The sequence below is a fragment of the Anomaloglossus baeobatrachus genome, chromosome 5 (genome assembly GCF_048569485.1).
Source record: "Anomaloglossus baeobatrachus isolate aAnoBae1 chromosome 5, aAnoBae1.hap1, whole genome shotgun sequence".
NCBI lineage: Eukaryota > Metazoa > Chordata > Amphibia > Anura > Aromobatidae > Anomaloglossus > Anomaloglossus baeobatrachus.
In genome coordinates this window covers 496,007,157-496,022,533 of record NC_134357.1, presented here as the reverse complement: position 1 = coordinate 496,022,533, position 15,377 = coordinate 496,007,157, and the positions used below count along the sequence as shown (strand labels likewise).

At 42.6% G+C, this 15,377-nt stretch overlaps 1 protein-coding gene across 6 annotated transcripts in view; it reads left to right on the top strand.

Annotated features, from left to right (window-relative positions):
- Positions 1–15,377, top strand: part of ARHGAP44 (Rho GTPase activating protein 44) — a 156,661-nt gene that overhangs the window by 120,401 nt on the left and 20,883 nt on the right. For 5 of the 6 annotated variants that reach the window (XM_075350767.1, XM_075350766.1, XM_075350769.1 and 2 more), the window contains exons 15-18: positions 3,319–3,410; positions 3,551–3,731; positions 12,505–12,522; positions 13,503–13,718. In XM_075350767.1, coding sequence (XP_075206882.1) covers positions 3,319–3,410; positions 3,551–3,731; positions 12,505–12,522; positions 13,503–13,718 — 507 coding nt within the window. The remainder of the gene's footprint in view (positions 1–3,318; positions 3,411–3,550; positions 3,732–12,504; positions 12,523–13,502; positions 13,719–15,377) is intronic. The other variant, XM_075350771.1, reaches the window with a different exon arrangement.

The window sequence follows — 15,377 nt, the reverse complement described above, 5'->3', positions numbered from 1 at the left end:
TTTTGGGCACTTATCATTTATTTTTTTTTTCTTCCATTTTTCAGATGTGGATGAATGAAAAATTCTGACATTTTTTCTAGGTTTTAGTGTAAGACTAATGTGTTACTTTATATTTTAATGTTTATTTTTCTAGCTGCAATCATTCTGGACACAGCGATGCTAATTCTGTATTATTACAGACACTGTGAGCACACATCACTTCTCCCCGTTAGGTTACAGCTGGTGAGGTGCAGAGAGGAATTTTCTCTAAACTGACAAAGGGAGCCTCTTCCTGTATCGAACCGTTTAGATGCTACTTTCACTATTGGCCGCAGCATCTAAGGGGTTAAACTACTAGGATCGATGTTTAGACTGTTCCCTGTAGTTTTTTGCTGTGAAAAATGGCAGGATCAGCATGGTTCAGGGATTAAACCTCGCTCATGGCCGATTTGAGGTGAAGGTCAATGACTTAGCCAGTCAGTATATGTAGTGTTGTACAATCTGATATTTTATTTTTTTTATTTTATTTATTTAAAAATGTATTTCGCTTTATGCATGATAAAGTAAAAACAAACCAACGTCGGGAAACGATCAGCAAATAGATTACTTGATACATAGAAACTGTCAGTAAGCAGGCTACTTGATACATAGAAACCGTCAGTAAGCAGACTACTTGCTACCTGGAAACCATCAATAAGCAGGTTGCTTTCTACTTAGATATTGTCAGTAAGCAGGCTGCTTGCTACCTGGAAACCATCAGTAAGCAGATTTATTCCTACTTGGATACTATCAGTAAGCAGGCTGCTCGCTACCTAGAGACCATCAGTAAGCAGAATCCTTGCTACTTAGAAACCATCAGTAAGCAGGTTGCTTCCTACTTTGATAATATCATTAAGCAGGCTGTTCGCTACCTAGAGACCGTCAGTAAGCAGACTCCTTGCTACCGAGAAACCATAAGTAAGCAGGCTGCTTCTTATTTGGATAATGTCAGTAAGCAGGCTGCTTGCTACCTAGAAACCATCAGTAAGCAGACTACTTGCTGCCTAGAAACTGTCAGTAAGGAGTTTGTACCTACTTGGATACCATCAGTAAGCAGGCTGTTGCTACCTAGAAACCTTCAATAAGCAGGTTGCTTCCTACTTAGAAACTGTCAGTAAGCAGTTTGCTTCCTACTTGGATACCATCAGTAAGCAGGCTGTTTGCTACCTAGAAACCATCAGTAAGCAGGTTGCTTCCTACTTAGATACTGTCAGTAAGCAGGCAAATCTAATGATGACTTTATCTTGCTTCTAAATTTAGCCAGGAACCAATTGGCATATTGCTATATAAACATAATAATAACCTATAAATGCATAATTTCTGCCTGGATACAGAGGGGTGACTTACTCTGTTTTAGGGTGCATGGTCTGGCAGCACATCACAAAAACTGTGTGTACGTGCCATCAGTGATCTAATCAGATTTGCAACTTATATGTAAAAAGAACTAAGAACTACCGTATTTTTCGCTTTATAAGACGCACTTTTGTTCCCCCAAATTTTGGGGGAAAGTAGGGGTTGCGTATTATAATCCGAATATAAGGATTATATACTGCAGGGTCCAGGGGAGGTGGGGGCAGCTCTGGAGCGGTGCTGGAGGCTGGTAGAGGCTGGTGAAGGCTGCAGCGGGAGATCTCCTGCTCCCGCTCATATAATATGCACTGCCGCTGTCAATCACCGTGGTGCTGAAACCGCACCGTGGTGACGGGCTGGGGGAGCGGCGCATATTATATGTGGCTGTGCTCCCCTATGATGCACATGCACCCCTGTGTTAGATATCGCCCCCATGCTGCTGCCCATAGTAAAATAAAAAACTCTTTACTTACCTCCTCCAGCATGTCTCCCCAGTCTCCCTCCTGCTGCTGTGATCAGGCACACAGAGATGATATCACTCTGCTGTGCCGATCACATGACCGGCGCCGAGAACCAGGACGTGCAGGAGCTCAGCAGCACGGAGGGAGACACAAGGGAGGACAGCGCTGGAGAAGGTAAGGAAAGAGTTTATTTTACTATAAGCAGCAGCCTGGGGGCCATATCAAACACAGGGTGATGTGTGCCATCCACAGGGGGCCATGGGCAGCAATAGGGGCTGTGTGCCAGCCACCATGGGCCATGGGCAGCAATAGGGGCCGTGTGCCAGCCATAGGGAGCCATGGGCAGCAATAGGGGCTGTGTGCCAGCCACCATGGGCCATGGGCAGCAATAGGGGCCGTGTGCCAGCCACAGGGGGCCGTGAGCAGCAATAGGGGCCGTGTGCCAGCCACAGGGAGCCATGGGCAGCAATAGGGGCTGTGTGCCAGCCACAAGGGGCCATGGGCAGCAATAGGGGCTGTGTGCCAGCCACAAGGTGCCATGGGCAGCAATAGGGGCTGTGTGCCAGCCACAGGGGGCCATGGGCAGCAATAGGGGCCGTTTGCCAGCCACAGGGAGCCATGGGCAGCGATAGGGGCTGTGTGCCAGCCACAGGGGGCCATGGGCAGAAATTGAGGCCGTGTGCCAGCCACAGGGGGCCGTGGGCAGCAGTAGGGGCCATGTGCCAGCCACAGGGAGCCATGGGCAGCAATAGGGGCTGTGTGCCAGCCACAAGGGGCCATGGGCAGCAATAGGGGCCGGGTGCCAGCCACAGGGAGCCATGGGCAGCAATAGGGGCTGTGTGCCAACCACAGGGGGCCATGGGCAGCAATAGGGGCCGGGTGCCAGCCGCAGGGGGCCATGGGCAGCAATAGGGGCCGTGTGCCAGCCACAGGGGGCCATGGGCAGCAATAGGGGCCAGGTGCCAGCCACAGGGGGCCATGGGCAGCAATAGGGGCCATGTGCCAGCCACAGGGGACTGTGTGCCAGCCACAGGGAGCCATGTGCCAGCCATAGGGGATGTGTGCCAGCCAAAAGGGACGTGTGCCAGCAATAGGGAACCTGTGCCAGCAATAGGGGACATGTGGCATCACTGGGGGACGTGTGCCAGCACAAGGGGGCTATATTCAATATAAGGGGACCATATCCAGATTAAGGGGGCTAATTTTAGGATGGCGGCTATGTGGGACATATACCCTATATGATTTGTTAGACGCACACTGGCATTATAAGACGGACCCCATTTATTAAAAAACAAATCTCTTTTCCTTCACCAAATTTGCGGGTGCGTCTTATAGTCAGGTGCGTCTTATAAAGCGAAAAATACGGTAAATAAAAATCCACTAGAAACTGTCAAATGGCTGCTGTTGACAGATCTTTCTTTGTTTCAATTGAATAATTACAGCCTTTTATGTCTCTTGTAATTATTTTCCCTTCTTTGCCTTTTTGTAGCAATATCACCGAAATGATGACCACAGTGTCCTTACAGATCGTAGGGATCATTGAGCCTATCATCCAGCATGCTGACTGGTTCTTCCCAGGTGGTGAGTGCACACTACACATGATGATGCTTGCTGTTGTCGAGTGCTCAGTGTCAGGCAGCTGCCTGTAAGCCCAGTATCAAGGATACAACAGACTGATTGGACTCTATAAAAAAAAACTATTTTTTTTAATTTTTGAACAGAGATAGAATTTAACGTGACGGGAAACTACGGCAGCCCCGTACACACCAACCACAATGCCAACTACAGCTCCATGCCCTCTCCGGATATGGACCACTCGGACCGCAAGCAGCATGACCAGGCTAGGCGACCGCTCAGCGTGGCCACCGATAACATGATGCTGGAGTTCTACAAGAAGGATGGGTATAGCCTTTTATTCTATTATTGAATTAGTATATTATATTGGTATAACATTTATGTTCTTCTTAGGTTAGTAGCTTGATATGAGAAATTGCATTGTAGGATATTGGATAAGTTGTTAGGGGTGTGTCTGTCAACGTTCTTGCTGACTGTTTCCAGTGGTGACCATCAGAATTGTGAATGCCTGGTTAGCAAATCACTGACTGAGGTGGGTCACTGATTGGCTGTACAGAGAGATATATCCTGTCCATTCCGAGATAACCGGGTAAGCATCGGTACATTAGGATGCCACTTTCCATGGCTGTCTTGTCCCACTCATCCTATGAGCTAAAGTCCAGAGCCGCCATTACTCCTGCCCTTCTGTGTCGGTCAGTCTTTGGTAATGCTTGTATGTAATACTACGTCCTGCATGATTGTGTTCCCTGTCACTAAGCAAATATTTGTAAAATAGTGTCAGATTTTTTTTTTTCGTAAGTGCAAATAAAGCTTAAAGCTTGTCTCACCAGTAAATATTATAGTTACCATACAGGTAATGAAAAATGGTTACTTACTTGGGTGATTAATTTTACAGCTGCCAGATGGGGGAGGAGATTGACTGGAGCACTTAATAGGGGTTATATTTAATGCAGCAAGAGGGGGAAGAAGACAGACTGAGAAAAAAAAAATGATTTGGGATTTTACAGAAGACTATATTTACCACTGGCAGAGACAAAGGGAACCTTCTGGGAACTATATCTTACAACTTGCAGTGAGAAAAGAGACTGAATAGTGTCTTACTACCAGAGGAACTATATATACAACTGGCAGAGCAGGAAGGTAGAGTTTAAATAAAGCTTATCTCACTAGCAAATATTATAGTTACTATACAGATGCTGAAAAATGTGTACATACTGGGGTAATTAATTTTACAGCTGCCAGAAGGGGGAGGAGATTGACTGGAGCACTTAATAGGAGTTATATTTAATGCTGCCAGAGGGGGAAGAAGACGGACTGAGAAAAACAAAATTATAGACTATATTTACCACTGCCAGAGACAAAGGGAACCTTCTGGGAACTATATCTTACAATTTGCAGAGAGAAAAGAGACTTAATAGTATATTACTACCGTAAGAATTATATATATAGCTGACAGAGCAGGAAGGTGTAGTTTAAATAAAGCTTATCTCACTAGCAAATATTATAGTAACTATACAGATGCTGAAAAATGTGTACATACTGGGGTAATTCATTTTACAGCTGCCAGAAGGGGAAGGAGATTGACTAGAGCACTTAATAGGGGTTATTTGTAATGCAGTAAGAGGAGGAAGAAGACGGACTGAGAAAAACAAAATTATAGACAATATTTACCACTGCTAGAGACAGAGGGAACCTTCTGGGAACTATATCTTACAATTTGCAGAGAGAAAAGAGACTTAATAGTATCTTACTACCGTAGGAACTATATATACAACTGGCAGGGCAGTAAGGTATAGTTTAAATAAAGGTTATCTCACTAGCAAATATTATAGTTACTATACAGATGCTGAAAAATGTGTACATACTGGGGTAATTAATTTTACAGCTGCCAGAAGGGGAAGGATATTGACTTGAGCACTTAATAGGAGTTATATTTAATGCTGCCAAAGGGGGAAGAAGATGGACTAAGGAAAAAAATAATGATTCGGGATTTTACAGAAGACTATATTTACCAATGCCAGGGACAGAGGGAACCTTAACTATATATTACAACTTGCAGAGAGAAAAGAGACTGAATAGTTTCTTACTACCATGTAGGAACTATATATACAACTGGCAGAGCAGGAAGGTAGAGTTTAAATAAAGCTTATCTCACTAGCAAATATTATAGTTACTATACAGATGCTGCAAAATGTGTACTTGCTGGGGTAATTAATTTTACAGCTGCCAGAGGGGGAAGAAGACTGACTGAGAAAAGGAAATTGATTAGGGAACTTATAAAAAACTATATTTACCACTGCCAGAGACTATATTTGGAAGTATATTACAACTTCGAGACAGTAGAGGAGACTGAATAGTATCTAACTAAGAACTATATATACAACTGCCAGAGTGGGAAGGTATAGTGTAAATAAAGCTGATCTTGATTGTCTCAATAGTAAATATTATAGTTACTATACACATGATGAAAAATCTGTACTTACTGGGGTGATTAATTTTACCGCTGTCAGAAGGGGAAGGAGATTGACTGGAGGCCTTAATAAGGGTTATATTTATTGCTACCAGAGGAGAAGGCTGACTGAGTAAAGGAAACTGATTAGGGAACTTATCAAAACTATATTTACCACTGCCAGAGACTAAATTGGGAACTATATTACAACTTTGAGACAGGAGAAGAGACAGAATAGTATCTTACTAACAACTATATAAACAACTGCCAGAGCCGGAAGGTAAGGTGTAAATAATGCTTATCTGGGTTGTCTCACCAGTAAATATTATAGTTACTATACAGATGTTTAAAAATGGGTACATAGTGGGGTGAATAATTTTACAGCGGCCAGAGGGGGAAGAAGATTGACTAGAGGACTTAATAAGGGTTATATTTAATGCTGCCAGATGGGGAAGAAGAATGATTGAGAAAAGGAAAATGATTAGGAAACTTACCCAAGACTATATTTACCACTGCCAGAGACTAAATAGGGAACCTGCTGGGAACTATAATACAACTTCCAGAGCGGAAAGGAGACTGCATAGTATCCTACTAGGACCTACAGTATATATACCACTGCCAGAGCGAGATGGTATAGTGTAAATAAAACTTATCTGGGTTATCTCACCAGTAAATATTATAGTTACTATACAGATGATGAAAAATCAATACTTACTGGGTTGTTTAAAAAAGGGTACGTAGTGGGGTGATTAATTTTACAGCTGCCAGAGGACGAAGGGGATTGACTGGAGTACTTAATAAGGGTTATATTTATTGCTGTCAGAGGGGGGAAAAAGACTGACTGAGAAAAGAACACTGTTTAGGGAACTTACCACTGCCAAAGACTAAGTTGGGAACTATATTACAACTTCAAAACAGGAAAGGAGACTGAATTGTATCTTTCTAGGAACTATATGTACAACTGCCAGAGCGGGAAGGTGATGGCTGGGGATCTTACCAAAGACTATATTCACTCCAGCCAGATAGTGAAGAAGACTGACTTGGGAACTTACTGTGGAATATGTTTACAACTGCCAGGAGGGGTAAGGAGACTGACTAGGAAACTTACTAGGAACTGTGTTTACAGCTGCCAGAGGGGAATGTAGATTTATGTGGGAACTTAGTGTATACTGCATTTAAAGCTGCCAGAAGTAGGAGGAGACTGACAGAGAACAATGTTTACCACTGACATTGGGAAAAGGAGACTAATTTAGAACTTACTGAGGACTATATTCACAGTTGCCAGAGGAAGAAGGAGACTGACTAGGGAACTCACTGAAGAATATATTTAGCACTGCCATACTGTAAAGGAGACTACATTGGGAACCTTCTGGGCATTGTATTTACAACTGCCAGAGATGAACGGTGAATGACAAGATACTGTAGCTAGTGAACTTCCAGAAGGCTACATTTACACCTGCCAAAAGGGTGAAGAAGACTGAATAGGGAACCTACTGCGGACTAGCTGAACAACTGCCAAGAGGGGTAAAGAATCTGACTAAAGACCATTTTTGCACGTCCCAGATGGGGAAGGAGATTTACTAGCGTACTTATAAGGAACTGTCTTTACTATGGTCAGAGGGGGGAAAAGATTAACTTGTATATACAGTGATGTGAAAAAGTGTTTACCCCTTCCTGATTTCTTATTCTTTTGCATGTTTGTCACACTTAAATTTTTCAGATCACCGAACAAATATAAATATTAGACAAAGATGACACAGGTAAACACAAAATGCAGTTTATAAATGAAGGTCTTTATTATTAATGGAAAAAGAAATCCAAACCTACAAGGCTCTGTGTGAAAAAGTGATTGCACCCTAAGTCTAATAAATGGTTGGGCCTCCCTTAGCAGCAACAACTGCAATCAAGCGTTTGCAATAATTGGCAACGAGTCTTTTACAAAGTTCTTGAGGAATTTTGTCTTACTCATCTTTTCAAAATTGTTGTAATTGAGCCACAATGAAGGGTTTCCGATTATGAACCACCTTTTCAAGGTCATGCCACAGTATCTCAATTGGATTAAGGTCAGGAATTTGACTAGGCCCCTCCAAAGTCTTAATTTTGTTTTTCTTAACCCATACAGAGGTGACTTGCTGGTGCGTTTTGGATCATTGTCCTGGTGCATAACCCAAGTGCACTTCAGCTTGAGGTCACGAACATATGTCCAAACTGAATTTTTTGGTAGACAGCAGAATTCATGGTTCCATTTACGACAGCAAGTCTTCCAGGTCCTGAAGCAGCAAAATAGCCCCAGACCATCACACTACCACCACCACCACCACCATACTTTACTGTTGGTATGATGTTCCTTTTCTGAAATGCTGTGTTACTTCTACACCAAATGTAATGGGACATACACCTTCCAAAAAGATCAACTTGGTCTCGTCAGTCCACAGAGTATTCTCCCAAAAGTCTTGAGGGTCATCAATATGTTTTCTGGCTAAATCTGAGACAAGTCTTTCTGTTCTTTTTGCTTGGCAGCTGTTTTTGTCTTGGAACTCTGCCATGCTGGCCATATTTGCTGTCTCTTTCTTATGGTGGGGTCATGAACATTGACCTTAACTGAGGCAAGTGAGGCCTGTACTTCTTTGGATGTTGTTTTGGAGCTCTTTGATGCGTCGTCGCTGCACTCTTGGGGTAATTTTGGTCAGCCAGCCGGCCACTCCTGGGAAGGTTCACAACTATTCCATGTTTTTACCATTTGTGGATAATGGTTCTCACTGTGCTTCACTGGAGTCCCAAGGCTTTAGAAATGGCTTTATAACTTTTTCCAGACTGCTAGATCACAATTACTTTGTTTCTCATTTGTTCCTGAATTTCTTTGGATTGCGTCACGATGTCTATCTTTTGAGGATCTTTAGCTCTGTCACTTTGTCAGGCAGGTCCTATTTAAGTCATTTCTTGATTGAGAACAGGTGTCGCAGTAATCAGGCCTGGGTGTGGCCAGGGAAATTGAACTCAGATGTGTTAAACCACAGTTAATTTATGTTTGTAAGTGGGGGGAGAATCACTTTTTCACACAGGGCGCTGTAGGTGTGCATTTTGTTCCCTTAATAATAAAGACCTTCATTTATAAACTGCATTTTGTGTTTACTTGTGCTTTAGAAACGGCTTTATCACCTTTTCCAGACTGAAAGATCTCAATGACTTTGTTTCTCATTTGTTTCTGAATTTCTTTGTATCACGGCACAATGTTTAGCTTTTGAGGATCTCTTGGTCTACTGCACTTTGTCAGGTAGGTCCTATTTAAGTGATTTCTTGATTGAGAACAGGTGTGGCAGTAATCAGGCCTGGCTGTAGCTAGGGGAATTGACCTCAGCTTCCCAAATAGGTGATAAACCACAGTTAATTTATGTTTTAAAGATGGGGGTAATCACTTTTTCACATAGGGCACTGTAGGTGTGGATTTCTTTCTCCCTTAATAATAAAGACCTTCATTTATAAACTGCATTTTGTGTTTACTTGTACCTTACAAATGGGTTTGTCACCTTTTCCAGACTGATAGATCTGAATTACTTTGTTTCTGATTTTTTTTTGGAACGCGACATGGTGTCTAGCTTTTGAGTATCTTTTGGTCTACTTCACTTTGTAAGGCAGGTCCTATTTAAGTGATTTCCTCATTGATAACAGGTAATTAGGCCTGGGTGTGGCTAGGGAAATTTAATTCAGATTCCCATAGATGTGATGAACGACTGTTAATTTATGTTTTAAGGGAAGATGGGGCAATCACTTATTCACACAGTGCGCTGTAGGTTTGGATTTCTTATTCCCTTAATAATAAAGACCTTAATTTATAAACTGTATTTTGTGTTTACTTGTGTTATCTTTGTCTAATATTTATATTTGGTGATCTGAAAACATTTAAGTTTGACGAACATGCAAAAGAATAAGAAATCAGGACGGGGGCAAACACTTTTTCACATCACTGTATCTACAAGTTGCAAGAGAAGCTGTGGAGAAATAAGGCGCAAAATAGGGTCTTACCCGGTATGACACACGGGGGGGGAATGTAGGCTAGAACACTCACCTGGTAGGGTTGTGCAAGTCACAACCCCTATGTAGGCATGTAGTAAATGTGGAAGGCAGCGGCCCCGCAGCGTTGAGGTAATTGAAGAGGTAGAGGAAAAAGCAGGTTAAATGCCGTGCCAAACCACAGGAGTCCAGATATTATTAGTAAATCCTTTTTTCTTTATTTTCACAGGTCTATGCGTTTCGAGGACATGTCCGTCCTCGTCCTCAGAGCAATGTACAGAGAAAAACTAGTTTTTCTCTGTACATTGTCCTGAGGACGAGGACGGACATGTCCTCGAAACACGTAGACCTGTGAAAATAAAGAAAAAGGGATTTACTAATAACATCTGGACTCCTGTGTATCTACAAGTTAATCTTCTTCCCCCTCTGACCGTGCTAAAGATACGCCCTGTTAAAACCCTAGTAAATCTCCTTCCCCATCTGGCAGCTGCAAACACGGTCCTTAGTCAGATTCCTTACCACTCCTGGCAGTTGTACAGATAGTCCGAAGTGCCACTTTTTTACACCACTGTATTCAGAACAGGGCAATGAAAAGACAAATAGAGGTCAACCCGCCAAACCGTTTGAGCTGGACTAAGTTGGGATCAGTTTTTAGCCAAGAGAAAGCAGAAATTTTGCAAATATTGATGAATAGAAATACCAGGTCTTTTAGAAAGTTGCTTTAATGATATAAAATCAGAACTGCATCCCAGCTCATTAATAAGCTGATTAGTAAAACCGCCAGACAGCGATGGAGCTGAACTTTGCCTTCCTCTTTTCTGCAATCACTTGCCAAGTATCGAGCGCTGTTCTGCTGGAAACATATGATCTCAGATCACCTACTGGGCGTATTGAGACGGCCGCTCGGTGCCCGCCTGTAATAGGTCGTCGTGTTGCTAGGACGGCATTCCATCTTCTAAGAAAAGTTTAGAGTTTATCGAGATGAAAAGCGGAGCGTCTGTGAATTACCCAGATCTCCCGCGGAGAGGAATGTTTCGCAGCAGTGTTGCAAGCGAGGTGCTGGTGGGTGGTGACACACAATCATGCCGATCGTTCCTAGCGTAATGACCACTGATTAGTTTATGCAGCCAGTTGTACAGTTGATATTTTATATCAGATCTTGCAGAGAGAAATAAAAAGCAAAAAAATTGCGTCTACAGTTGGACCAAAAGTTATCATTTTTGCAATATTTGGCGCTAAAATAATTTTTTGCAATCAGGTTTCATAAAACACTTTGCTACCTCTGGCTTTTACAGGGTTTTTAATTTTACTGCACATTCAACTATGCTGTGGTTTGTGGTCCTAAATCATCTGGGAACGAGCTCGCTGACCGATTCTCAGTTAGCTCATTTTGTAACCAGCAGTACAAATATTATAGAAGTCAAAGAGCGCAATATTTTTAATGAAACTGCATAGAAAAAAATATTTTTAGCCCCATTTATGTGTTTAAGTAGATAAAAAAAATGCCCTCAAAGTTGGACACCCTCTTGTAAATATTTTGCGCCCATACAAACCCTTAGATGAGGAGGGCATCCGACTCCTAGGGTGACAAAAGACAAGTTTTACATAACCTCCAAATTGGTAGACAGTGGATGCAATTTTAGTAGGGAGTACAGCTCTGGAGCACAAACTTCTGCTCCAATTTTAGTAGGAAGTACAGCTCTGGAGCACAAACTTCTGCTGCAATGTGTGAAATAATGTAATGTGGCCTTTTTGAGTCATTTACTAAAACTAACCTTTCGGGTGTGACTTACCATTCATCCCAACACTATTGTGCCTGTATGGCCTTAATCGTTCCTTACATCTTAGGTCTATACTATATTGACTGTTGCTAAAATCTACACTCTTGGATCTTCCCACACCTTGAGGATAATTCATAGTAAGTTAAGTGTTTACCTTGGTAATGCTATATCTTTATTTTCTGTATGTTTAGTTGAGATCTGACCAACATTTTGCCTTACTCATCGTTTGGTCTCTTCTACTCCACTCACATGTAGAGCTGAATTCTACTAGTTTCCTCACAACATCTCAAATCCTCCTATAACCCCCTGCTGGTTCAGTGTCTGCAGCATACTGTAGGACTAGTTATTCCATAGTGGTCCACAATACGATGCAGCTAAGTTGTGTCCTGTAAGTGGTGGCCAGCAGAACTATGAATGCAGCTCTGGAGGTCTGTGGAGTATAAGACATGATGTGACTTAAGATCAGGTAAGTAAAGTATTTTCAGGGTTACTCAATAGTTTATTTAGATCTAAATGACCCAAAGTAACACCTGAGACATTCATGGTATATCATATGATATCCATGTCGTCGGGATTTGTGCAGGGGCTGCTCATACGTAGCACTATTCATTCACTTGTATGAGAGTTGTTAAATTTGGCTTAACTATTTTTGGAACTCCCTTAGAAGTGAATGGGGAAATCTTCATACGCACGGATAGCTGACCATTCATTGCGGTGCGTGTATGGTGCGGGACCTCTCACTTTTGATGCTGTCTCGTACTCTCCTGACAATTATTCTCCATCCTTGGATCCACATAGCTAAAGATGGGCCGTCATTTGCCCCAGGCCTCTAACATTATTTGTATTTTTGTCCATGCAGCCTTAGGAAAATTCAGAGGTAAGATGTATCTCCCGGATGACTTCCCCAAAACGCGTGGTGTGTGATTTTTGTTCCATAGTTCCCTCAGTCCTTCACTATGTGCATGTTCCTCACTTGTAGTGAATCTTCCATGTAGCACCTTCATCATTGTCTCTTGTGTGTTTGTCCTTTCCTCTTCCAAGACCATACATCTTCTTAGATCAGCCCTTACTGTTTGTGGTGGCTCTCCAGGTTACAGCATTGATAGACTTAAGGCTGTCCTAATTGGCAGTCGGGGGCCAAAAATTCCTTATTGGTTATGATTGGAAGATTCCAACCAACTATTGTTTTAGGTTTGACCAAAGCATCATCATGGTTGGGGTAGTTAGGGGGAGATGATCCTCAAAAAAAAACTGGCTAGTTGACCAGTGGTCTAGAGTTGACCCTTGAACAATGTGGGTGCCCACCATGGTAAGGTTGGTCATACACCCACCTCAGTATGCCTCGGTGCTTTGGTCAGTGGTTCGGTAGACATGTTCCTATCAGTGTTGTCTATAGCTGTTATTGACTTGTCTTCTTGTGTTATGTTTTTTTATGCCATGTTTTATGTCTTTGCTTCTTACCACCTTCCCGTCAAACAAAAATTGTATGAAAGGTAGGATTTGTGTCTGGGGAAACCATTGCGTATACCATTTGCTCTTGATTAATTTTATTAGTATGTAGCCGATAAAGTACGAGAGCCCCATTTTCAAAGTGGTCTTAAACAGGGGCCATATAGCAATCTGTGTGTGCCATGAGTGATGAATACTTTGTAACTGCTCTTTTTTGTTATTAAGGTGGTTAATGTGCTTCAGTGTGATGTATAAGTTTTATTTTAACCTTTTTTTGTGCTTCTGTTTGTCCTATGTCCCCCTCCTACTGGGGGGAGCTTGTTGTACCGTGTTATTGGCTCAGTCTCTCTCTTTCTTTAACCTCCCTTGTAGAGATGCTAAGCAGATGTCTTTGTATTCCCCCCTTAGCATGGGCGTCAGGGTGATGGACACCACTTGGGTTGCCCGCCGCGGTTCTTCCTTAGTCCGCAAAGGCCCATCCACCCCGCCCGCCATTCAACCCCCTGCTCCTCCTCCGCTCGATACCGCAGCCACACCTCAATCGCCAAATCCCGACCTATCCGTAGAGTCTCCCTCCCCCACTCCTCCCAGTAGCGGCTCCCAGCCAGGTCCCGAGAGGACAAGGTAAGACCTCAACCAACCAACATCACCACAGCTTTGCTTTGAGCTAACCCAACCCCAGTAACAATACCTTCTCTCTCCCAAGACCGCTTTTAGGTTCATTTATTTTTTCTCAGCTCATTCCGTAGTTGTATGACCCTATTTTATCCATTTTTGGTTAACTTTTAGTAAAATGTACCCATTTTTCCCCCCTATTGCAACTTGAGAGGGGAAAAAAATCATTTTTTCCCTTATGTTTTGATGTCCTTCACCCAAAAAGTGTCTTTTGCCCATAAAGTAGAAATGAGTGCTAGATTTAAAGCACAGCTCAATCAACCAGGCTTCAGTTTTTGTTTTTTCTTCTTTTCCAGATTGTTGCAATACCAGACACAGCCTGCCAACAAGGGTGGCGCTGTGTCTGAGAAAAAAAAGATATATTTTTTTTAATCTTATACAACCACTATAGGTCTCTTTGCAGTCCCTTCTTGGTCAGTGTCTGCACTGAGCCTTCTAAACTTAATTACCATGAGTATATTACCAAACTAGATCCATAATACAACTGCTATTACTAAATGTAGGGGGCTAGTCTGGTTTTTTAGCAGTGAGAAGACCCTCATAGTTATACGAGTCCCTACCAAATTGAAGTTTTGACGTATTGCATTCCTATCTGTGGATAGAGGGCAGACATTTTTAGGAGTGTTGACCTCAGAGGAGGCCACTCCATTATTTCCGACCTAAAAGCGGCCTGCACGTTGAGCAATACCATTCAGCTTTGGCGTACGTGTGGCCGTGATCTGACGCCTCACTCATCTGCTTTGTGGCTGACTCATGGTCTAACGCTGCCATACGGCTTCTTTTTAATAATCAATATCTATTTCACCACTTGATTTACATTATTAGACACATGAGATTTAGCTAAGCCTCCCTCCTACTATCACTTCATACCTGTCCTGTGTAACAAAACTAACCTCTAATCCTCTAAATATTTTATGATGTAAGTTTTAGGTCCACAATTATGTGTAAATTAACTTCCTAACTTATATAAGACAGAACTTAGCTTTTTTTCCTGATACAGAGCTCCAAATCCCATGCATAGTCATAATTTATAGCAGAAATCCCTGGCGGCTGCTTGCAGTCACCACTAGAGGGAGCTCATTGCATGCAGTCTTATTACTATGTTCATCAGCATTCAGTGGCCTCCCTCTAGTGGTGGATTTCACTATATACAGCCTTATTACTGTGTTCATGAGCATGCAGTGGGCTCCCTCTAGTGGTGGACCTCACTGCATACAGCCTTATTACTATTTTCATCAGCATGCAGTGTGCTCCCTATAGTGGTGGACCTCACTGCATACAGCCTTATTACTATTTTCATCAGCATGCAGTGGGCTCCCTCTAGTGGTGGACCTCACTGCATACAGCCTTATTACTATTTTCATCAGCATGCAGTGTGCTCCCTATAGTGGTGGACCTCACTGCATACAGCCTTATTACTGTGTTCATCAGCATGAATTGGGCTTCCTCTAGTGGTGGATCTCACTGCATACAGCCTTACTACTGTGTTCATCAGTATGCAGTGTGCTCCCTCTAGTGGTGGACCTCACTGCATACAGCCTTATTATTGTGTTCATCTGTATGCAGTGTGCTCGCTCTAGTGGTGGATCTCACTGCATACAGCCTTAC